At 41.3% G+C, this 23780-nt stretch overlaps 9 protein-coding genes across 9 annotated transcripts; 3 read left to right on the top strand and 6 right to left on the bottom strand.

The window, feature by feature from the left end:
• Positions 1–805: 805 nt before the first annotated feature.
• SS1G_05733 (hypothetical protein) lies at positions 806–2999 on the top strand (the record flags this gene model as incomplete). The annotated part of the gene is made up of 3 exons (XM_001592762.1): positions 806–1366; positions 1565–2849; positions 2926–2999. The coding sequence occupies 3 exons, from the start codon at positions 806–808 to the stop codon at positions 2997–2999; spliced, it is 1920 nt and encodes a 639-aa protein (XP_001592812.1).
• A 688-nt stretch (positions 3000–3687) lies between these two features.
• Positions 3688–5321, bottom strand: SS1G_05734 (hypothetical protein; the record flags this gene model as incomplete). Its single annotated transcript, XM_001592763.1, has 3 exons — positions 3688–4631; positions 4741–5196; positions 5267–5321. 3 exons carry the CDS (start codon positions 5319–5321, stop codon positions 3688–3690), a joined length of 1455 nt encoding a protein of 484 aa, XP_001592813.1.
• A 575-nt stretch (positions 5322–5896) lies between these two features.
• On the top strand, positions 5897–6493 carry SS1G_05735 (hypothetical protein; the record flags this gene model as incomplete). The annotated part of the gene is made up of 1 exon (XM_001592764.1): positions 5897–6493. The coding sequence occupies one exon, from the start codon at positions 5897–5899 to the stop codon at positions 6491–6493; it is 597 nt and encodes a 198-aa protein (XP_001592814.1).
• Positions 6494–6726: 233 nt separating this feature from the next.
• On the bottom strand, positions 6727–8643 carry SS1G_05736 (T-complex protein 1, gamma subunit; the record flags this gene model as incomplete). The annotated part of the gene is made up of 6 exons (XM_001592765.1): positions 6727–6813; positions 6868–7505; positions 7555–8145; positions 8195–8403; positions 8471–8537; positions 8619–8643. 6 exons carry the CDS (start codon positions 8641–8643, stop codon positions 6727–6729), a joined length of 1617 nt encoding a protein of 538 aa, XP_001592815.1.
• Positions 8644–13883: 5240 nt separating this feature from the next.
• SS1G_05738 (predicted protein) lies at positions 13884–15119 on the bottom strand (the record flags this gene model as incomplete). Its single annotated transcript, XM_001592766.1, has 2 exons — positions 13884–14115; positions 14296–15119. The coding sequence occupies 2 exons, from the start codon at positions 15117–15119 to the stop codon at positions 13884–13886; spliced, it is 1056 nt and encodes a 351-aa protein (XP_001592816.1).
• Positions 15120–17620: 2501 nt separating this feature from the next.
• On the bottom strand, positions 17621–19089 carry SS1G_05739 (predicted protein; the record flags this gene model as incomplete). Its single annotated transcript, XM_001592767.1, has 2 exons — positions 17621–17974; positions 18970–19089. 2 exons carry the CDS (start codon positions 19087–19089, stop codon positions 17621–17623), a joined length of 474 nt encoding a protein of 157 aa, XP_001592817.1.
• A 299-nt stretch (positions 19090–19388) lies between these two features.
• Positions 19389–19577, bottom strand: SS1G_05740 (predicted protein; the record flags this gene model as incomplete). The annotated part of the gene is made up of 1 exon (XM_001592768.1): positions 19389–19577. The coding sequence occupies one exon, from the start codon at positions 19575–19577 to the stop codon at positions 19389–19391; it is 189 nt and encodes a 62-aa protein (XP_001592818.1).
• A 332-nt stretch (positions 19578–19909) lies between these two features.
• SS1G_05741 (predicted protein) lies at positions 19910–20232 on the top strand (the record flags this gene model as incomplete). Its single annotated transcript, XM_001592769.1, has 2 exons — positions 19910–19933; positions 20122–20232. 2 exons carry the CDS (start codon positions 19910–19912, stop codon positions 20230–20232), a joined length of 135 nt encoding a protein of 44 aa, XP_001592819.1.
• Positions 20233–21707: 1475 nt separating this feature from the next.
• On the bottom strand, positions 21708–23380 carry SS1G_05742 (hypothetical protein; the record flags this gene model as incomplete). Its single annotated transcript, XM_001592770.1, has 6 exons — positions 21708–21774; positions 22013–22136; positions 22209–22308; positions 22380–22680; positions 22741–23186; positions 23252–23380. 6 exons carry the CDS (start codon positions 23378–23380, stop codon positions 21708–21710), a joined length of 1167 nt encoding a protein of 388 aa, XP_001592820.1.
• Positions 23381–23780: the final 400 nt, after the last annotated feature.

Genomic DNA, 23780 nt, shown 5'->3' on the forward strand with positions numbered 1-23780 from the left:
CATGCAATGAGGCATCCTCCAGTAGCATGGCATTGACACTACCATGTAGATAACCGCGGAAAAGCCTCGTGGCAAAATTGGTCTCAACAATGAGTTCTCTTCATAGTTCCAAGGGAGCTTTTGCATTTTGTATTTCTTCAACCCTGCCAAGAATATGGTACAAGTCATTCCAAGTCATACCCAAACATGATCTGTCATATCAACACAGATATCTGGAACTTTTTCTGACCGTCTAGATGATTCATACTTTCCAAGTGATATCTACCGCTACATAACATCATTATTCCGTCCGTCAAAACAAACTGCAAATCCTGAGTAACCAAAAAACAATCCGGATCCAAACCAAGACCTCAGATTGCCTCGGTGATTTCTCTATCCAGGAATAAGGCTTGTCTCACTTGATATCTGCTGTCAAAGAAACTTCGATAAGAAGCCTAGCAGCCGGGCAAGCTTGCAAGGATAGCGATAAAGCTATTGCTGAATCTTTTCGACAAATTCGATACCTTACGCTATCAAGTAGTTCGTGAAATTCAAGATTGCATCTGATGCGCATGAATCCAATAAGTATCCTCTAGGACTTTCTGTCTCACCGAAGCAATCAACGAAAAGTAGAATATATGCTTGTTAACTAGGGGCTCCTTCATGTTTTTGACTCTCGCCATCCCATTCTCCGTACCGTTCTCGCACCACTTCTCATAAATTATACACAACTTGTTATCACTGACTTGCCATCGACCAATCATAACAATTCTGCCTCCGCTGTCAATCCATAAACCGTCTGAACAATTTTCTCGAAACCCTAGCCATGGAATACAGAAGAAGTTCGATGGTTATGAACCGAAAACAACAGGCTAGTACAAACCCTCAGATATATGCTAGTTTCGCCGGTGCTGGTGTCCCCCGGACCTCAAATGGGATTTTGGACGACATGCCTACAATGTGGTGGGATGAGGAAAGAATTCACGCCACCGTTACACGACAATTTGTTTCATCAAAATTGCATCCAGACGAGCAAGAGCGTCTGGATGAGCCATTGGGTTTCGGTGATGGCTTGACCGATGACACATACATGGAATGGATTGAAGAGAAGGCGAAAAAGATATTCTTGATCTTGGTGGAGCTGGGTGTGCCTGATCAAATATTTGGAGTCATTGATGATTCATGGGGCGATGATGATCTACCGATACCGATGGACCAAGTTGAAAGACTACAATTGACCTACGATCGAAACGAAAAGCTAGAGAAGAAGTTTTTCCAGCGTCAATTCAACTATCTCCTAAGATATGTCGCTAAAGGCGAACATATATACTACGATGATGTAGAAGTCGTACCGCTAGAGCCAGTCGAAAAAAGAGCCGCTGGAACAGTAAGTAGTCTTCTTGCGAACAGTTTTGATAAGGTCCATTTACCTGGCAGGCCAGACACCGTCTTTTTACGCCGACGAATACTCCTAGGTAGCTCACCAGAACGAATGCTACACGAGGAATTCCTCTCGGGCGTCGAAGCAATGAAAAGGGTTGACCACGTACACCTCACGTCATTATGGGCTTCTTATATCCACCAGGATAAGGGCTACCTACTCTTGACTCCAGCAAACGCCAATTCGCTCAAATCCTTTCTCACCATTATACCTCAATCCTTCAAAATCCTAGCTAAGCAGGACCGCCGTGTTCTTATTTTGAATTGGCTTCACTGTCTGGCTGGAGCTGTGTCATTTCTTCATAGCAAAGGTCTTTCGCATCGTAACATCAAGCCCTCAAATATCATGCTCGACCTTGACAATCACATCTTTCTGGGAGATTCGGGCGTCTTCACTACACATGTCCCTATCGAGGAAAAAAGTGGCTTTGATAAAGAGGCCTATGATTACTCCGCCCCGGAACAGAACCATTATACGGCAACCTCCACTTCTAGCCTGCCCAATACCCGGTCGGTATCGTCGCGTCCACCGGCATCTAGCAGGTCAGCCTGTGTCCCTACTGATTTTTTATTTCAAATCCCTACAATGCCATTGTCAAATGATTCATCATCTGTTCATACAGTCTCGACTGGTTCGCGATCAGAAGGCTCAGGTCCAAGCCACATTGGAAGAGACAGCAGAGCTGGTAGACACGATCCACAGAAGGCCGATGTATTTGCTTTAGGGGCTATCTTCACCGAAATCATCACATTTCTTATGAAGCGATCGACGAGGAATTTTGCCTCGCATCGATCGTCCAAGCACAAGACCTCGGGTCATGGTGGCGGAGTTCCAGATTCAAGCTTTCATAAGAACCTGGGACAAGTAGATAGCTGGATGAATACACTTCTCAAAGATGCCACAAAGAAGGAAGACAAGATCTTTCGAGGTGTTTCTCAATTAATCGCACTTTTCCAACGAATGCTCTCACCCGAACCAAACGATAGGCCATCAGCAAGCGAAATTCAGGAGAGAATCTACGCCATATTGACAGAGAATTGTGGCTTAAGAGATAATCCTGGAGGCAATAACTCAGAAAGAGGAGAGATACATTGCGGAACCCGAATCACAGAAGACCAGTGGAACTTTGGCTTTGACCAACTGCGCCTCGCAAGCCAAAGAGCCGCGGCAGAAGCATGTGCTTCCGTCGCCGGGGATACGATGGCAAACCTCCCGCTTGGTAACGGAGGTGTAATCTACGGCGTAGAAAGAGTAGCCACCGTAGTGAATAACGGCATACCTTTGTCATCGATGGGAGCGAGAGAAGGTGATCGTGTAAGCATCAATACGAAAACGAGCAGCGGCAAAAGCAGCGAAGGGAAAGGCAAAGCCGCCGGACAGGAAAAAGCAAGACCTAAAGCAAAAGCTTGGCAGGCTCCTGTTTATGCTGGTATGTCATTCCAATGTTTCTCGCTCGTATTCTTGAGTGTATATGTCTATACTAACAATTGGCGCGCAGAGCTTAGTTTCGGCTAACCCCCTAAGTCTCGGACTCGCGTTAAATTTCGACCCACCCGCAATGAGAGATGAATTTTCATAATAAAATTTTTGGCCAGCATGAGAAAGGAGAGAAAAGCGGGTTTTTACGAACAGGAAGGGAGTTGAATTAGTTAATACATGTCATTACTGCTGGTAATGGGTTTGTGCGATAAATTTTGTATCCTCGAGCTCGCTTTCCCTATTCTTTTCTTTTTTTTTTTTTTTTTTTTTTTGGATGGGTGGATGGGAATGAGGGGTGGAAACTCGTCAACGGATGAAGATGATTACAATTTCAAATTAGTATCAGTATGAGTATGAGGTGAGGTGATATGATATGATATATTATGATAATATGCGACACGATCTATGAGATGGAATGCCATCTTCTTCATGGCGTCTATTTTTGCAGTGTATAGCTGCTTCAGGTAGCGAAAAACGAATTTCTGGCAGGGAAAAATGAGCTTTGGATGGATGGGTGAATAATCTAATTAGGATATGGAAATGGAAGCGGGAACGAAACGGAAAGGAAACTGGGCGATTATGAGTGATATATATAAATTTATATTTGATCATCTTTCCATTTTATAATTTTATAATGTGCATTTTAATCAAAGTCATCGTTTTTATCCAGTTCTTTCGTTCAACTGGTATGTGACGAACACTATGCCTATTGTACTTTTTCGTCCGATTTTCAAAACGCGAAGCCACGAACTTCGATCCCATCGTTGTAGGAAATTCACAGCTTAGATTTAGTAGACGCTCCCCTTGATACTTTTGTCCAACTTTTCAGCTTGTTGAATCTCAAGGAGTTCGGGGCTCGGCTCCCCACCCTCATCACTCTGTGCACCAGCATCATCATCTCCATCATCACTTTGATCCCCCAAAGCATCAGCCTTGACCCCCTTTCCCATCCCACTTGATTCTTCTCTTGTCAATTTCCGCGATAACACTGAGATACCCAACGTATTATTCGCATTCCGTGCCCTCGCTAGCCTTTTCCTAACATCTTCTTCTGCGCTGAACTCGGCGTCACTATTAGCACCACTAGCGCTTCCACCTCCATCTCTACCACCGTGGCGTATGCCAAGCAAATCACTGGGACTTTGAATGCGACTACGTAATCGGTCTTCTAGACTGATAAAACTGGGTGTTCCATCGGGACTGCTAACTGTTTCCTCAAGACTCTTTTGAACATCTAATTCAGGCGGGCCCGCTTTACCTCTGGGGTCGTCCTCGTCTTCATCGGAGGAAGATTGCCAGCGACGTGCTGCCGGTCGCCGGGATGCAATTGTTTCTATGTGTGTTGATGAAGTAGACGCTGAGAGGATTGGGCGACCATTGAGTTGCATTGCATGCATGGAGTTCTCTTTTTTGTAGTGATGCTTTCCATGGTCGCATCCATTCGGACAACCACCCCATCTCTTATGTGTTGGTATAGGGCTAGAAGGTCCCACATGGGAGCGCCCTGCCACTAGCAATTTATTCTCCTTTTCCTTATCCTTTTCAGATATTTGCCCATTTTCGGGCGTCGAAGAAGAGGTCTTGGCGGCGGCGGCAATTGCAAGACGTTCCTGTTTTAGCTGAGACCATGTGCGTAGTTGATTCTCTAATATGTATTTTCCAGAATCGTCAGACTTGCGCATGATGAGGAACTCGCAGTGATTGACGTTTCGGAGATCTTCGAAATATTCCACTGAGAAATGATACCATTTCATCAGAAAGACGCGGGACATGAGCCCATGAGTCACTACCATCCAGTCTTGTCAAAATTGTGCCTAAAAAGTCCAGAGGGCAAAACGGACCTAAAACACAGACACTTGCGAAATCATCATCTCCAAACTGTCTCCACAGACTCTCGTTGAACCCACTTACTCTGTCATATGCATCCGCTGCGCTCTCTCCATTAGGGATTCTATAGAAAAAGTGCCCATAATCTGCTCGTTCCTGCCACATTCTCTCCATTTCCGCACTACATGGTTGGAAATTACCAAAGTCCTGCTCACGCAAGCGAGGCTCTTCGTACACCTTTATAGAATGCCTGGGAAATGGTGAAGGACTCGGGGAGTCAGAGGTCAGGGTGGACAGAATACCTTCTGTAGTTTCACGGGTTCGTCGATAGGGGGAAGTAAAGAAGTGGAGGGTGTCATCTGGACGTAGGAGATTTCGAAGTTGTAAACCAGCTTCATGAGCCTGTGTCCAGCCTTCAGGAGTGAGCTTTACTCTGTGATCGGGTATGGTTTGGTGAATATCGCGGTTTTCTGGATATGTTAGCTAGAGACCCATAGCAAGGCTGTAGCCTCATGCACGAAAGAAAGTATGGGAGCATACTATTTCCCTCTGATTGTGCATGTCTGATTAAAATGATCATGCGAGGTTTTCCCATGATGGCAGATAAGAGCCACAGCCTTCCGTTCCCAGGGCTTTGTGTGTTGTACGGGAAAGTTTTAGGTAATAATAGAGCGAAATCCGAATAAGACTTTGTCTGTCTTTCTATTTGTAACTCCAAGCGAAGGGGGATTGGTTTTGTTCTGTAACAATACCGGGAGGAAAGTACAGTGCAAGTTGTTTCAAGTTGCCGCCTCTCCTAGTTGATCATTTGTTATCGTATCCTCTTATCTTGATGAATGTGATTTTGACGAAAAAGATATACTCCGTATGAATCTGAATGGTATTTGGCGGGGCTACTCGGTAGACTTCAGATTAGTCAGGGCTCGGGGAGACAGACAAGGCTGTAGTAAATAAAGCAAAACCTTGTTCATCGAAACTGAAAATCACTTCACTACCTGACACAACAATAATTACATTGGACAAACAATGGAACTTCTGCCATTGACTTTATAATACATCCTTGCATCCGTAATTACAACACAAACTTTTGGTGTGAAAAAGTATCAGTCAAAAACACGCGTCCACATATAAATTCATATAAACGGATATACCATCAAGGCTTCCTCGACCATGTCTGAAAACATCCCCGAATCCATTCCCACTTCCGCAGACCCACGTTCTAAGCGCCCCCTCAAACGTCGTGCAATTTCCCCTCGTTCAGAAACTGCCTCTCAAATTCACAAGTTGATGTCCGCACCCGAACGCAAAATCTCCGAGACGGCGGCTCCAGTGGTGAAGGTATCGGGAACCGTCCCTGAAATAGTGCAGAATGTGCAAGGAAGTTCTGCAGGAGCTGGATCGGGGGAGTTCCATGTGTACAAGGCGAGTCGAAGAAGGGAATATGAGAGATTGAAGGGGATGGATGAGGAGGTTAGAAGAGAAACGGAGGCGGAGGAATGGGAGAGGGAAAAGAGGGAGAGGGAGGAGAAGGATGCAGAGAAGACGAGGAAGGCTAGAGAGAAGAGGGAAAGGAAAAGACAGAAGAAAGGCGACAAGAGTGACACTTCTGGTGCTGGTGGTGCTGGTGGTGCTGGGGCACAGGCAGGGAAGATCAAGCCTAGGATTGATGCGAATGTCAGAGTAGATGATAAAAATGAGGACGCTGGAATAGAAGTTGTTGGGGAAGGGCAAGCACAAGTCGGCGTCATCATCCACGACGATGATTGACAGGCATTCGACGGTACATGAGCTCAATTCTCCCAGTCATTTTCCATTTCTGCACGGATAAGGATGGTCACGAGTATTGGAAGAAAGGTCAGATTGGGTGTATTGGCTTGATTTCTATTCGTTTACCATGAGCATGAACAAACATTCATGAACTGTGAGCTCTATGCCATGGTTACAAGGGTATGCTCAACCATATCAACATCGCTTTTTTTTATACACTAACATCTGAAGATTTATTCCTCCCCACCGCCAGGTGCGCCTGGTGCTCTTGCTGCCTTCGCGCTGCAAATATCATCAACCCTCAGGAGAAGGCAGGCAGACTGAAATAAATTAGCTGCAAGCGTTTGAAAAGTGACAAGCATAGAATCACATACCTCAACTGCAGTCTTGATACTTTGTAATTTGACAGCCTCTGGCTCCCAAACACCGTACTCATTCATATCAACCAAAGTACCCTTGTCACCGTCAATACCCCATGAACTTCCACCTTCGGCATGCTTTGCTCTCAGTGCAGTGAGAACTCTAACCGGGCTTTGCCCAGCGTTTTGAATCAAAGTTCTTGGAATGACTTCCATAGCTTCAGCTACAGCCTTGTATGGCCATTGCTGTACACCCTCAATGCTCTTTGCGAGTTGACCCAATCTGACAGCTACAGCCATTTCAGTAGCACCTCCTCCAGGCGATAATCTGGGATGGAACATAACATTTCGTGCAACCGCCATGGCATCGGCCAAGTTTCTGTCAATTTCGTTCAAGATATCTTTAGATGGGCCTCTCAATAAGATAGTGCATGCCTTGGGTGATTTGCATTTGGTTAAAAATGTGAAGTATTCATCACCAATCTTTTCGATCTCAAAAAGACCACACTGGGTTCCAACGTCAGATTCTTGCAGGTCGTCCACTCTGTTGACGACAGTTGCGCCGGTTGCACGAGCTATTCTGTTGTTGTCTGTTTTTCGGACACGACGCAGTGCGGTAACGTTGCCCTTCATCAAGTAATGTTGTGCGAGATCTAAAGTTCATGAGCCAAAGCTAAAAAGGAACCGGGCGAGCAAACATACCAGAGACACCTTTCTCCGTAATAACCAGATCAGGCTTGAGAGCAAGAATAGAATCGCACATAAGCTTGACCTGCTCCTCCTCAATCTGCAAAATCTTATTCCAGTCGTCCTCTTTGCTAATCTCGATGTTTGTCTGTGATTCTCCCTTCTTGTATTCCAGTGTGCAATCTAATAAGATAATTCTTGGATTCTCGATTCTTCGTCTCATCTTCGGGTGGGTAATATCTTTGTTCAGCATAACACCGTCCAAAACTCTACTGTCCTCGATTTCTCCGCCTGGAATCTTCTCAACTCTTGCATAACGCTTAATATCAACCTCTTTCTTGCCACCTCCAATTTCGTGGGTTACTGTTCGTACAGCCTTGAGGGCTAAGCTGCACATCAGTTCAGACCATCTGGAAACGAATTTTGTGCCGATCGAGGATGAGATGAGTTGGTACATGGCCTTGTCATCATTGATGTCGACTGGAAGAGAAATTTCTTCAATAATCTCGAGAGCATCTTTCAGCGCAGCCTTGAAAGCGGAAATAATAACAACTGGATGGATATTTCTTTCTAATTGTGGGAGAGACTGTGCCAACATTTCACCAGCTAGAAAATATCAGCCCAAATTATTTTGAATTCCCAGGAGTATTCGTACCAAGAATAATAACACTAGTAGTTCCATCTCCAACTTCCTCATCTTGTGTTCTGCTCAACTCAATCATACTCTTTGCGGCGGGATGTGACACTTCGATTTCTCTAAGAATGGCATGTCCGTCATTTGTCAAAACTATACCTCCCATAGGATCTAACAACATCTTCAGCATCGCTTTGGGGCCTAAACATGATCGAATAATATCTGCAACACTGTTGTATATCAGTTCTGAATGTTGAAATGGCGGGGTGCTCGAGAGGTGCTGTGAAGAGCTCTTACGTTTTGGCTGCGGTAATGTTCGACATCTGGGCTTTTCGGCCAGTTTGCCTATCACCACTCTGGGTGTCTGAAAGCTATAGTCAGCGTTCCCGCCATTTTCTAAGGATGAGGGGTAGCAAAGAAGAGCTTCAAACGCTTTCAAACTTACTCATCACTACTACCGGTGCCTGCATGTTTGAAGGTCTCTTGGATATCTGCTTTGGAGTTACAGGAGTGATTGGCAAGAAGGACGACAAACAAAACGTTTTTGTGTGTAGTGGGATGTTGTAGGGCCGTTTGAATGAGTTCCCATTGCTCTGCGCGTTTACATCGCGTCTGCGACAAATTTCTTGATGCGGTGTGCACGGACCATATTACATTTTTGAATATTGTCGTTCGAAGATGCTGAGTCAGCATGCCTGAACAAATAACTACACAGCTCATGAACATCACGTGCTCACATCACCGTTTAAGATTCGAACTTTGATTGGCCTTTTTAAGTGTGATTGACCGAGAAAGTCAGTATTTGAGCTCTTTTCATTCATTTAACTATATTAATACACAATCTGAATAATTGCGAGCATCCTTTATTTGAATTGCCAATTAATTACGACGGGATTCCACTTCAATGTAACGTTATTATATAAATTTTCATCGATTTATCTCCATCACAATCCAATTCTCCCGCCCAATATGATTGTTTTTGCTAGATCCGAACTCTAGAGATCACTTCTAAAAATCTTCACTCTTCATGTCGAGCTCCAATCCCTTAGCTGCAAGTAGCCCTGCATGTAGCCCTGCATGTATGACGTCTCTGTGGAAAGTAAGCATTTAAGCATTATAGTCGTGTTTTCAAGGACCAAAACATTCGCAGACCAGAATTTCCCCTCGAGTCTGCGAGGCTCTCCTGTTGTTACATCTTTCTATCTAAATGCCCAGTGAAAGGAGCCATAATTCCATGATCCATATCGATAGTCTAGTTGTTTACATGGGGTCGATTAGCAGAAATAAGGAACCTTCTAAACAACAGTCTCATTCTCAAATCTAAGTGCTACACTTTGAAATAACGAGCAAGCTTGTTTTAGCCGAGGTTTCTATCTCTAAGGGAAGCTAGCAGTAATATTAGGGTTAAGCCTATATTTGTCTTCACCAAATTCGAATATCTTTCAATCAACATGGCCCCCTGCCCGAGCAAATTACAAACGAACATTCGTAGAGCTTCAAAATTTATCGCTTTCCATACCCAGCGAGAAAGATCAAGGAAACATTTTTACTGGTTCGAAGGGTAAATCTAGGGTCTACTAAATGGTGTGGTTAATGTATGTCTGTATATTTTGTATTTCTATATTCCCGTGGAGAATTCAAAATGTATGTTTGATTGTCATTTGTTTGATTTTCCTTGCTGTTATACAATGCGTCCCTTTTAGACAAATCACCGATGCTTAAATCGCCAGCCTGGAAATCCAGAAAACAGTTTAAAAGGTTTCTGGCATGAGGTCTTGGGCGGGTTCAAGTGCGGCCTTGAAGCTTCGAATAATTAATGCGAAGACAAGCCAGACCGAAGAATGAATGAGAGGGTTGAAGATGGAAGTCATGATATCTTGTGTATTTTCCCCCGGGTTCTGGTTATTTCTATTTCCCTATCGCTGGTTCTAAATAACTCCAATAGCTCTTCGTGACTTGTGGATACTATAGCACGTAATATCATGTTTATGCAAAACTTCCGAGGCCTATTCGTATCGACACGCCAAATAATCTTTGTATACTTAAATGTTCAAAGTTTTTAAATTTGTGCAGGAAATGAATGATTCCACACCAACTAGAAGCCCAAAAGAGGAAAATCGAGCGAATAGAACTTCGCTGCCTAACTCCGAAACTCCATTTGAACCTAAATTCATTTCTAGCACCTCGGGCAATTCCTTCTCGTTCACATCCTGTTTCCTCTTCACTGCATCATCAATTCTTTCCTGTCACTCGTCCTTTTCCTTGTCGAACAGCATTTCGGCGCACCTAACACCTGCTCTCTAATATAGCTCGTCGGGCCAAGAACGAAATTATTATGCTGTATTACGTATACCGTCTGTGTCGTCTTCGACTTCAACGATATTAACCTGAAGAACTTGTGAACTGGTGTCGTCTACTGGGACAAGGTGGTCGAATGTAACACCATAGTAATAAATGATTCTACTAAATGTTTATAAGTATGAGTAAATGGAGCTCTAATATGATTGTAATACCTTGTGTAGAACAGAATAGATGTGACGGAAACCCCTGCTTTCCTCCCACCCTTATTATATAAGAAACCTCAGGTACATTAACCATGTCCACACATGATACGATTACTCGGGATTAGTATACGATTTAGGTGGTCTGAGGATCAGATCCGGACAAGTACTAGGTATCAATGGTTATCGGTAAAGTAAGATCATTGGAGGGATAAATATGACTTCTTTTTGCCTAGCCATTGCGGCTAGGCCATTCATTTGTGTATATATAGAGTAGCTATCCTCATCTACAGGTGCTCTTCACCTGTAGATTCTAAGTTAAATACAATTGCTGGTCTATAAACACCCTTTTGGTCACAATAACTTTGAAAACTTGAAAGAATTTAATTTTAATAATATAAATAATATATACTTTAAAGTTCTCGATTTGTCGATTATATAAATGTTTTAAAATGTTAAAGTGAATGGTTCCTGCGTAGCACGTACACAGGGCACTAGTCCTAATAGGACTAGTGCCCTGTGCATGTGCTACGCAGGAATCATTCACTTTAACAAAAATTATAATATATTTTTGTTTTTGATAATAAAAAATAAATATCATCTTTCAAATTGATATATCAAAAATGTTTTATTATATAATTGATTTATTAAATCTATTATCAATAAATGAATAAATAATAAAATAAATTGTTAAAAGGAATAGAAGTTACCGGTACTAATCACGTGTCGTGATTAGTAATACGGTTACCTAAACAGGCTAGATTAGATGAACCATAAGCAGGCATATTGGTCCCCTCCGAGGATACCAAGAGGAGATTAATATGCCTACAGACGTAGTAATATAGTCAATATAGAGGCCTCTTCCACCCAATCTTTTAATATAAATCTTGAATAAATTAAATACTTTATCAAATATATTAAAAGTAGAAAAGTAAATAGATATCGAATACTAATGTTTAATGAGTATGAAAATTATAAATCGTCAATATTTCAAGAATACTATAAGAAATATAATTGTAACGATACTGTACCGGAGGCAGCGGCTGCCTGAGGTTTCGTCTGATTGGTAGTTGTGGGTTAAGGCTTTATCACTAGTCTTCACTTGGAAGTGAAGTCGTTACTAGATCAAGTAGAATGTAGGTAAACTAATTGATAACTAAGTTGAGCACGAAGCTCCTAAACTATGAAACTACTCTGACTATATACTGAACAATAAAGGGGGCCCCTAGGAGCTTTCTGGCTCCTCAAGACTCCTTATCACGCGATTTCTGATGGTGCGTGCGCATACGATCTTCAGGTGACCAAGATCACATACTAATTCGATGAAATCTGATCGTGTTTGCACACGGCCTAAGCTCTCCTAATTAATCAGTTTGCTACCATCGTAACACCATCAATCCTAATGGTGAATCGTGACAATAATATTATATTATTTAGTTTATTATTTCATTTTTTATATTTAATTCAATTATATGACGGAAAAGTCGTAAATGGAGTCAATTCAATTATTTAGAATCTAAAACTAAAGAATTAAAAAGATTCTAAGTAAGAAGGTCTTTATATACAGGGCTAGTGCACGTGAGCTACTAGTGGGATAACAACCGTCACATAACAAATTACTCGATATTGATTGTTTTAGTTCTTTAAAATATTTATATAATTGATAAATCAAGAACTTTATCAAGGTGTATATCATTTATATTATTAAAATCGAGTTTTTTCAAGTTTTTAAAATTATATATATCGAAGCAATATCTATATCAAATGATAAAACTAAGTTCCGCGAAGCTGGACTAATCCTATTTAATCCGGAAATTGTATTTTCAAAGTTAGATATTCGAATAACTTCTGTTAAAAGGAATGACCTCACACAGGGAATAGTGGGAAGCTGATAGGGCAGAACTGAGGTAATATTGGTCTAGTAGGTAAATCTCTCTTCTAAGTTCTACGGAAGTGCGAAGCTCTCTGTAAGAGAGCTTCTCAATCTAGTCCTAACAGGACTAGTGCCCTGTGCACGTGCTACGCAGGAACCATTCACTTTAACAACTTGATTAAATAAATCAATATCAATCGATCTTAATATATAACAATCTCAAACACTTTATAATCTAATTGAAGCTTTTTCTTAATTTATTTTAGTGAAAAGTTATATTGCTCAACATCAAAAGAATTTATCTACTTCAATATTTAAAACAATTATAACTTTGGTTAAAAATTGTTACAACGGCTATCTTCTATGCCGCGTCACATGACTAAACCAAGGTAACGTGATTAAAGTCACGTTATGGACCGCTGAGGAACGCTGGCTGTCCAGGAACGCTGGCTGTCCAGGAACGCTGGCTGTCCAGGAACGCTGGCTGTCCAGGAACGCTGGCTGTCCAGGAACGCTGGCTGTCCAGGACCGCGCAGCGGTCCTGACTAGCCATAGGCATGAAGGTCTATATAATCAAGATGGATTTCCTTTGTATAGAGCTTCGTGCTCAAGATCAATCATTTAGTATATCCTACTATTAGTTACGAATTGCATTTCATTATTGTCATTACTTAAGTCCCTGCTTGATGCCTAGTTATAAACCACCTCGAGAGCCTGGAGCACTTCCACGTGATCTAGACGGCAAACCTCTTAACAAAAATACAAAGTTTTTAATTTATATAAATACATTTTTAGTTATTGAGATTTATAATCTCCACAAAATAAATAAAGCATTTAGTAAACATTAGAGAGCTAGAAAAGCTTTAATACAAAAAAAAGAAGCACTTTCAATAGAAGATAGATATAATATATTAAAACAAAAGAATATAGAAGATCAAATACAATACAACGAATTTACAAATGATGATTCTTTAACAAGGAGACAAATTATTATACGACGATGTAGCAAATGTGGTAGTGCTTCATATAATGCACGAACTTATCAATTAGATCTAGCATTAGTTGATCTTTGAATTATATATAATTTAATTCTAATTTATAATATTATTGTAATTTTATTTCAATGGAATGTGGACAATTGAGATAAAAGTGTACAGGGTCCTGATAAACCACGTTAACCTTTTCTGGTTTTCTTACATAAAAATTGAAAAATTTCGAAATGGAGGCTCCACATATCTTGCAATTAGAATTGGTACCAGCCAATAGCAACAGAAAATAAAAAAGACGCAGAAAACATACAATCTGACATATGTGTAACTCACGTGATAGAAAACGACTATCTATAGTACCGGCTATTATCAACTCTTTTACAATTACCAGAACCCGTCTGCGACTTCCCGGCCAAGAAGTTATTCTTCTCGTTGAGGCTTAGCTTGTTGAAGGCTAGCATGACTGCTGTCTGTTCGGCTTCCTCCTTTTCCCTTATTTTTCGTTTTTGAACAAGGCTAGCTGCTGATCCATGCTCTGATAGATAACGCATATAATTGGTGCATTTACTATACCAATGTCTATTGGGCTGCTCGTACGGGTAAGTTTGACATTCTATGTCCATAGGCTCCCTAACGTAAGTCCTGTAAGTTTCTATGTATTTATAGACTTCATCGGGCATCTCCACATTCGCGCCTATTTCGACCATTCTCGCCGCGAAAAAGTCCCTCCATTTACCTTTTTCTGAATTTTTTGCTAACCGCTGCGCTATTTTTGGATTACCTCTCATTTGATTCCACTCAAACCACTCTGAACGATAACCACCATGCTCCCAATCTATGATACCTGTGATATGTCCATCTTTTACCATGATATTAGCTGAGTTGAGATCTCCATGGGAAAGTACATATTTGTCTCCTTCCTTGAATAGATAGCTCTCCTCGAACGTCTTTTTCCATTCCTTTATGACTGAAGGGTGTTTGCGAAGACGGGGTTCGGTACGAGCCCACCATTCTTCTTGATCGACAGTCATGAGATCCACGGCGAAGTATTCAGCACCTAAGAGTTTATCTCTGCTTCGCGAACCATCTGGAGCCCCTGGTTTTGTCGATGTAAATTTGCGTGCTTCCACTAGATATTCTGCCAATTCATAGCCAATTGTTTGGTGTTGTTTCCAAGTCAACGAGCGGGAATTCCCAGCCTCCAACAGTGTTGTGCCGGGGCACCTCTCCATCCAGTACCAATCACTATTTTTATCTTCCCAGGTACGCATATCTTTTGCTACAGGAACATTTGTTTTCTCAGCTAGTAATTTACTTACCGCATAATCCGCACTCGGGGGGCACAGATCCCCCCCATAGACTCTTGGTCTCTCTTTTATAACGTATTTGTCACCAATAGACCATATACCCCTGGAAGAATACATTGAAACCTTGACATGACTGAAATACGAGTTATGCTCGTATTGGCTGGAGTCCAATCCACAAACCTGGCAAAGTATGAAATCTGGGCTTTTTGGGCGATATAAAGCGAGTTCTTCTTTGGTAGTGCCTTGAAAGTGTTCATATACCGGTGGCCTCTCCATGCTGCTAGGATTCAATGGAAAATTTTAAATATGAATTGCAGTCTGCAGAGAAACTATTGGGAATTGATGTATCTTGATGGTTGTATCGTGGAGAACCGGTGGGAAAGCAAGCTCTATAAGTAGAGTATTGAAAATAAAGGAATCAAAACATTGTAAAGAAAAAGTTTGCTTCTGTACTAGGCGCTCACAAAAGATGGGCCACACAAACAGATCTCCTCAGAAGCAAATTTCTCTTTGATATCGCATGGAGGGCCTTATAAAGAGATGAATCTGCTTCTTTACTAGGCACTTGCAAAAGATATCAGACACAGATAGATCTTTTGGCAAACAGTGAATATACCCTTGATAACCAATGAAGAGTGTCGGCAAGATAAAGGAAAAGATGGCTATTTCTCGATTAGACCTTAAATTTTCTTTCATGGCCGCTTGGTTTGATAATCGCATCTGAAAATCCATCTTCTTTTTTGGGTGCAGACATCACATTGATGGACACTGGTCGAAACCCCTACTACAAAGTGTATATTAGCTTAATGATATCACAGATATGGTTATACTGTGGATGGAAAAGTGTTGCGACCAATATAAGTTACAAAATAAAGGTGCTAATAATACTACTGCAATCGCGTATTAGGGGGCGGGTGGGGAAGTGGGGGTTTGTAGCCGAGTGCGGGGTATGGAGCACGGAGTATATTAACGAGGTTGAAGTCTCACAAAGTACTGGGTAGTTAATTGAACTCTTAATCATTCCCTTTCACATTCTTTCTCTTTCTTCTCTTTCTTCTCTTGTTACGACGGTATTCAGTTATGACTAAACCCCGCATCACATGACTAAACAAGAGGTCACGTGGTCACACTAGTCCCACTGATTTATATCGAGGGGAACGGTGGGACATACGGCACGAAGGTCTATATAATCAAGATGGATTTCCTTTGTATAGAGCTTCGTGCTCAAGATCAATCATTTAGTATACTCTACTATTAGTTACGAATTACATTATTGTCATTACTTTAAGTCCCTGCTTGACGCCTAGTTATAAACCACCTCGAGAGCCTAGAGCACTTCCACGTGATCTAGACGGCAAACCTCGTAACATTATATTGTAAGTCAAATGATATTATATATTTTAGATTATTATTACATTCAAGTTATTTAATTTAATCACTTGATATTGGATGTTTTGACATATTCAAACATTCTGTTAAAGTGAATGGTTCCTGCGTAGCACGTGCACAGGGCACTAGTCCTGTTAGGACTAGATTGAGAAGCTCTCTTACAGAGAGCTTCGCACTTCCGTAGAACTTAGAAGAGAGATTTACCTACTAGACCAATATTACCTCAGTTCTGCCCTATCAGCTTCCCACTATTCCCTGTGTGAGGTCATTCCTTTTAACACATTCATATAATTATCAAATTGAAGGATTTATCAAAGCTTATATCAATTATATCACTAAGATTGAATTCTTTATAATCTTCAAAATTGTATATTTATAATCATTTACTATTCAGAATGTAAAAGCTGGTTTTCGAGGAACAAGTCTAATATCATTTGATCCTCAATCTATACTCTCAAAACTAGATGTTAGGATTCGTACTTCTATCCCTTTATTTATTTTTTTGGAATTTACCAATTTTTAGATTTTTCAAGCCCCTCATAATCCAATTGAGGCTTTTTTACAATCAACTCTAGTAAAAGCTCAAATAGCTTACTATCAATCAAGCTCTTCTACATCTATATTTGAGACTATACAAACTTTAATTAAAAATACAAAGAGATTAGTATATAAGAATATACTTTTGAGTATTGAGAATTGTATATTTCAAAGAACAAATGAGGTATTAAGTAAACGTTGATATATTAAAAAAATTCAATTATATAATAAAGAAATATTTATTGAATAAGAAGCTGAAGATATATTATTACAATAAGAGATTGATAATCAGATTCAATACAATGAGTATCAAAATAAAAGAAATTCTAATAGGGAATCATCTATTAGTCGATGCTATAGTAAGTGTGGAAAGATTGGTCATAATTCAAGAACTTGTCAAAATAGTATAATAGATCCTAGATTATTAGATTCTTAATAGTTTGAATCAATTGAATAAGTTATGATTGATTAATTAGAATTTGAAGTGGTTAAATGGTCAAAAAGTGGGCGGACTAGTGATATGGGCGGACTGCTGATAAACCACGTTATCAATTTGTAGGTAAGAAAACCCGAGCTACCAGCAAAACAAAATAAAACACTCATCCCTCTCAAAATTTGCATGCATCCAACAGAGCGTAGACCCTAGCGAATCTTCTTGATCACTCCCATCCACCATTATATAAACCACCCCAACAAAATAAAACAAAATAAAATAAAATATCTCCATATTAACCATCCCATCTAACAAAACAAACCCCCCAAAAAACAAAGCGGAACATTTCCAACAGGATATCTTCACTCCATCATAACCTCACATCAACCTGTTACTTCGAAACCCACGACCCGCCCTTTCATGCTCTCGCTTTAATTTCGATCTCTGGGTAAGCGAAAGTCTTAGTCGGGTCGTACCCTGCAGGGCTTTTCTCTACGATAGAAATCTTGAAACTGCTATGCGGACATCTAATAACATTCCGGCAATCTCCCTTCCCACAATTCTCCCCCAACACCACCAGCGCTCTAAAGCCAGAACCTTGAATCTCGAGAACCGCGTCCACCGTTTTTTCGGTGGTATCCTCATGCTCGTCAACTAGTTCTCCTTCACAAGTCACAATGTAATGCTCCACGCCTCCCAACACTGTGACCTGTTCCTCCCTAGTCGTATAGTATTTGAAGATATCAACAGTGGAGAGTAAGGCTTCGCAAGTCTGTACTTTGCATGTAGGAAGCTGGCTGAAGTTTCTGTCGCCACATATAAAGCAGTGTATGATAACAGTGTAGGCTTAAGTGAATATTTTAGGGGAGGATGGTGGTTGATATGTGTAAAGAAACTTTCGGGCAATTGCGGTTTATAATTATGTTATGAGAAGAAGAGGATGATACGGAAAAAAGTTTGTTCTGTCGATTCTGGCCTTGTAAAAGAGATAAAATTGATCCCTGTGAAGTGAAATTGAAGGAGTGAGTTTTCCATTTTGACAGCAAAACCAAGCAATATATAGAAATTGAATTTGTGGATAAATCAAAATGAATTCAAGCACCTATCACTACCTTGTCGAGATTTCAATAAAATCCTGTGCTTACACCCAAGACTTTTCTGCTTCGGAGATCAGCGATGAATATTTATTACTACAACGAACAAAAGAATATGAGACCATCTGTGAATTTTGCATGGCATAACCAAGAACAAGCTGGTATTTGATGGTGCAAAGCAGAAAGAATTGCGTACTACTCTTTGCTATCACCTCCGTCTCTCGGCGGGCTGCTCGAGACCCACGTTGCTAGGACGCTACATCTGAAGACATGAGTGAAGCAAAACAGTAGTTTGAAGACATAAAATAAAGAAAATGAGAAAGAAGCATGCAGGTGAATCGAGCTATGATCACATGGGAGCTTCTTTGCCGGTGAAAACGTGAGCAAATTAATGCTAAGACTACCTTAGCACTTTTGACGCATGCGTTAACTTTTGTTCTACTTCATTCCAGAATTCACATGGAACATGCTAATACCGGGCTGTAGATCTAATGAAAGTGCAAAGTGTTCATATTTGAATTTGTGCAAGAGAAAGTGACAGCGAAGCCGATTGATTGACTTTAATAGATGATGCTTTATTGGAAACACGTCGGTAAAGTAGTGGTGGCTCAATTGTGTGGTAAAATAATTAACCTTATACCACATGAGCTGAGGCTGAATTCGAACTGCTTACTGTGGCTAGTTTAACTATACCCTCAACCAAGAATACTATTAATTTATCCGCTCTTGAACTGCAAAATGTTAATACGCGTACCCATGGATACAAGGCCGATGAAAACTTTGGCATTCTCATTCTGGTGTGGTTCATAATACTTGCCCTTCTACTTGTCGTGGTCCAATATTATGGTAAAACAAGGCTGAACAGCTGCGGGTAGTTACATGTGATTCGCGTGGTATCTGAAACAAAGCTGAATCCAAACTGCTCCAGCTAATTATATCCCCTAATCAAGAGGTTCTTTGGGAGGAATGTTTCAAGTCCATTCTACAGGGGGTAGGTTCCAAGTGTCAATCACAAATCATTTTCGCTTATTTCGGTCACACAAGCAACGAATTCATTATCTCAACACCATCGCCATACCTCTCCTCAGTAATCTAGTTCCACTCGATACCGCTTGCACTTTGTACTGCGGTTGAAATCAAAATCCCGAGCAACTTGGTTTGAACTTCTGTATGGATACAATGCCTCAAAGAGCCTGGAAGCTCATAAGTTTGAAGCCCTCCGACAACAGGCGTACTCTTCGAACCCCAGTGACTCATATATCTTAGTTCAGATCTCCACATGGGCTTTCCGTCTTCGTGTCTCACTCAGTGATTTATCTCTATGGCCCACAGAGTCTTCGCCATTTTCGTTAGATCCGCCGGTTTATTATCTATATCTAACCGAAAAATTCTCTTCATCTCTCCACTCGCCTGCATTGCCGGAAACTCTTTTGTGGAAAAGATACTATCGTCAGTTGGCTCCGCCTTATGACTAGCCACCAAACAAGTTGTTCCGGTACAGGTTCTGCATATGACCCTGAAAATCCTTGGCGAATAACTTGGAGAGTAGAAGCCGTCGTTTGGTAATTGGTTCGATCAATGAAAGCTTTACTGATTCTCCAGGCTAGACCCATATGAGCAAGCTTGCTCTTCACTACGTAGGCTTACGGCGCTGAGCGCGGCAGGTTTTGTCTTACATATGAAATTGAATGCTGAATTAGAGGGAGGTTGACCGGGTAGAAGTGCGTTTATGCAATCTTGTTTGCTAGGGAGAGTGAAAGTTTTGGTGGTCGACGGACTGGTTGTGCATTTGTAAGGCTGACTGAGAATATGGAATGCGCGACAGCAGTGTCTCTGGAGAGGTAAGAAGAAGAAGCCAAGAGATGAGACCGAAGACAAATGCATAGACAGAGATGGAGAAAGATTTGCTTCTGGGGAGAGCATGATTGCGACTTGAATTGGAAGAACAGCAGAACTAAAGTGCAAGAAAGAAATATCAAAAACAAAAATAAACTTAGATGAAAGTTGTGATGTAGTAGATAGGAAAAGAATCTATGCAGAAGGAAGGTGAGAGATCCGACACGGGAGAAAAGAAGTAGAGAAAGCTTCAAATACACTTATACGCTCATCTGTATACATCAAACTGTGGAAGTATATGGAACATATGCAAAATTGTAATGGGAGTGATATCAGTGAAAGTGAGATATATTTCAATGAAACATCCACTTACCGTTGCACTCTCAATGGCTTTAGTCATTTAATTTTCTCAAAAGAGCTGCACTTGCCAGAGAGTCACCCTCAAAACCATACCAACAACCCTGGCTACAATTGAAATTGCGAGATGAATTACGCGCGATGAATATTTTGATGCATTTGGATGCCGGCCACCAGCCAGCTAATTTGCAACTAGAAGTCGAAGCTGTGATGATTTGATTCCATAACATAAGCCCTCCACAATATGAAAGAAAGAAGTTAACTCATAGCTATATATATAGAGAATCAACATGAACTCCAATCATCATCATTGCATCAAGCTCCTGAGAGTAAGTATTGCCCCCTCATCACACGTGCGAACTCTTGATGGAAAACCCTGAATCCAGAATTTTTCAACTTTGTATCATTCTTTCCACTCATATATAATACCTTGAAAAAAGCTTAAGCTTGGATCCGTAAAATCCTGTTGTCGGCGACGCAGAGTAAAATGGTTGGTTCTCGAGCGCGCTTAATTAGTTACGAATTCGAATGAGGACTGATGGAATGAAACGTCACATCAATGATAGGGGCTACCTGAGATTTGAGGCTCTTTGATGACTGAAAATAGCATTTGAGCATGCATGTTGATGCTGTGTCGACGTCAACACTCGCTTAGCTTCCTTCTGCCGCTAGCAATGCCCCACTTATTGTTCAGGGGCTCCTAGGACAATCTATTCTTGCTCTTTCTTCAGATTAATCTCTTTAGGCCATCTCATAATTATAATCATAAAAATAGTGGGTATTATTCCGGTGATCGGGATGGGAGAATTGGGCAATGGTGGGAGGTTCCCCTTCGCTTGAGTTTATTAAATTGATGCTCAGATATGGATTTAAAACCCAGAAGACGAGGCGGCAACTGCACCGGCGGAAACGGGCAATCTTCAAGCTTTGAAGCTGTTTGTAGAGACAGACCAGGACTTGGATTAAGAGGAGAAGGCTATTTAGTATGCGATAGGTGATCGAGAATCGTTCAAATTCAAAGGCACAGCGCTATGTCGTGCTTGTAGAGCGGGAAAAATGTGGACTTGGAATATTTGCTAAGGAAAAGAGCAGATACAGCTTCTTTGGCTAAAATGGGACAATCTTTTATAGATGTAGCGGAGGCTGGAGGGTATGATGTGGTTGACTTGATACGGGAAACATCTGGAAGAATGAAAAGGGTAGTTTTTTAAATTGCAATTAGTTATACTGACTTGCGACATAGACCTTGGAAGTTTGTTTGTATACGAACACACCTAGGAATGTGCTAATAAATCAAAGCGTCAGCCCCAATATTTAAAACAATAGACTGTAGAATGAAATTTGATATTTCAAGTAGGTGGTAGTAGGTGCCCTCAACAACACACTTTAGTCTCATCATCCATATTCCTCTTCTGAATATATTCATTCTGTACGCATTCTATCTGTGGCCCCTCTCTTTTTCTAGACGATCGTTAGCTTTGCCACACTTGCAGAATAGTATACCAATATCGAGGCGAACTTACCCATCGTCGCGTTTATGGATGTAAACCATCAAACAAATACCAATGATTCCGAGACCCGCAAAGAGTACCAAGATTTGATAACCATACTTATACTTGGGTGCATCGTAGGTAGGAAATAGAACCACTATGTTTTGATAATTAAGTCAGCTATGAACTTATTTGCTGCCCTGATACGATGGTAAAAATGGTGACTTACGCGGTACCCAAAGAACCCATGCAAATGAAACAACATTTCCAGCAGCGACAAGCAATTGTCGTAAGTTAGGATCGGCGGCATTTAGTTGGTTACCCCACGACTGTGAACAGGATTAGCAACTGTTCAGATCTGGGCTAGCCATTAAGTCATAACTGGAGACGGGGAGCTTACAATGAGCACTGGGGTGGCTGCGGTGCCAGAATATGATAAGTAATAGGCGGCCATGAGGGCGGGCTTAGGAATTTTCCATACGGATAGCATGATATTCGAAACCATTATTATAATCATCAGTACGTTGATTAGGAGAAATCGTTTACCCGTACGATCTGCTATGATTCCGTAGACGAACGAAACGACAATGGTGAGCGCATTGCCTGCTGTTGGTAGAGTGTTTCTTTCCACAACACTATATCCTTCCGCTTTCAGCCAAAGATTGAAGTAGCTTGTTGCGGAGTGGCAGTTAACGAGCATCCTGCTCTTGGGTTAGTTCTCCATGATGCTTTTCTCACCATTTTTGGAATGATTAACTTACACATATGGAAAAATAAATGCCCATAACTTCATGTTCAAAAAGACTTTCTTGCATATCTTCCAAGTCAATTTCACAGGCTCAGAGATACCCAGCTTCTCGACTCTCTCAATACTGTATTTTCTATCGTCGGCATTGAGATAGAACGCTTTCGTATTATGTGGCAAGTCCGGGATTGCAAAAAATCCCCAAACAGCAATGGGAATTGAGATGGCTGCATCCATGATGAACAGCCATCTCCAGCCGGCAATACCATGAGATCCGTTCAAGCTGGTATATAGGCCGGCCTGCAAGTACCCACTAAACATACTGGCTATCGATTCAACCGACCCCAGGATGGCAACTCTTTTGGTGAGTTCCGCAGGTCCGTACCAACCCCCGAGCAGCGCAACGTAACCTGGGAAGGAACATGCTTCGAAAAGCCCGATGAAGAATCGAAGCACGTACATCTGAATGGAATTAGAATAAAAACTTACTTAGATGAGTTCAAATCATGTTCATGCGTTGCACTCACCGTTTCAATGGTCTTCGCTGCAGCCATACCCATCACCAGCGCAGACCATACAATCTCGCAACAGGGGAGAAAATAAGAGGAGCGTGTCCCCCGAAGTTGAACCATCATTGCTGGCACACTACCAACCATGATGCCAAGACTAAACCAAGTGTTGAGCCAGTTTCGTTGATTGCCGTATAAATGAAGCTAAGATTACAGTATGCATTGGTCTTTGGAACGCAAGAACGGTTGGGATAGGGAACTCACATCCTCCTGCATGCCACTAACAAAGGCGTTGCCTGTAAATGCTGAGTGAGTAATCACGTTTTGATTTTCTGGATGATCTCTATCACTCACTGTAATTCGTTTGATCTAAATATTTTATGAAATAGCCTAGGCATACCGCTGTACTGGAAGATAATTAGTGAGTCTGCTGGTTCCGTGGGAGGATGAACGAAGTCTCCTACAACATGTACGCATCAATCTTCTGGACGTATCTTCTGTCTCGTGGTGTACCTTCCGCCGAATCCCAGATGTATCCTACAATGTG

This window comes from Sclerotinia sclerotiorum, genomic scaffold (genome assembly GCF_000146945.2).
Source record: "Sclerotinia sclerotiorum 1980 UF-70 scaffold_7 genomic scaffold, whole genome shotgun sequence".
Lineage (NCBI taxonomy): Eukaryota > Fungi > Ascomycota > Leotiomycetes > Helotiales > Sclerotiniaceae > Sclerotinia > Sclerotinia sclerotiorum.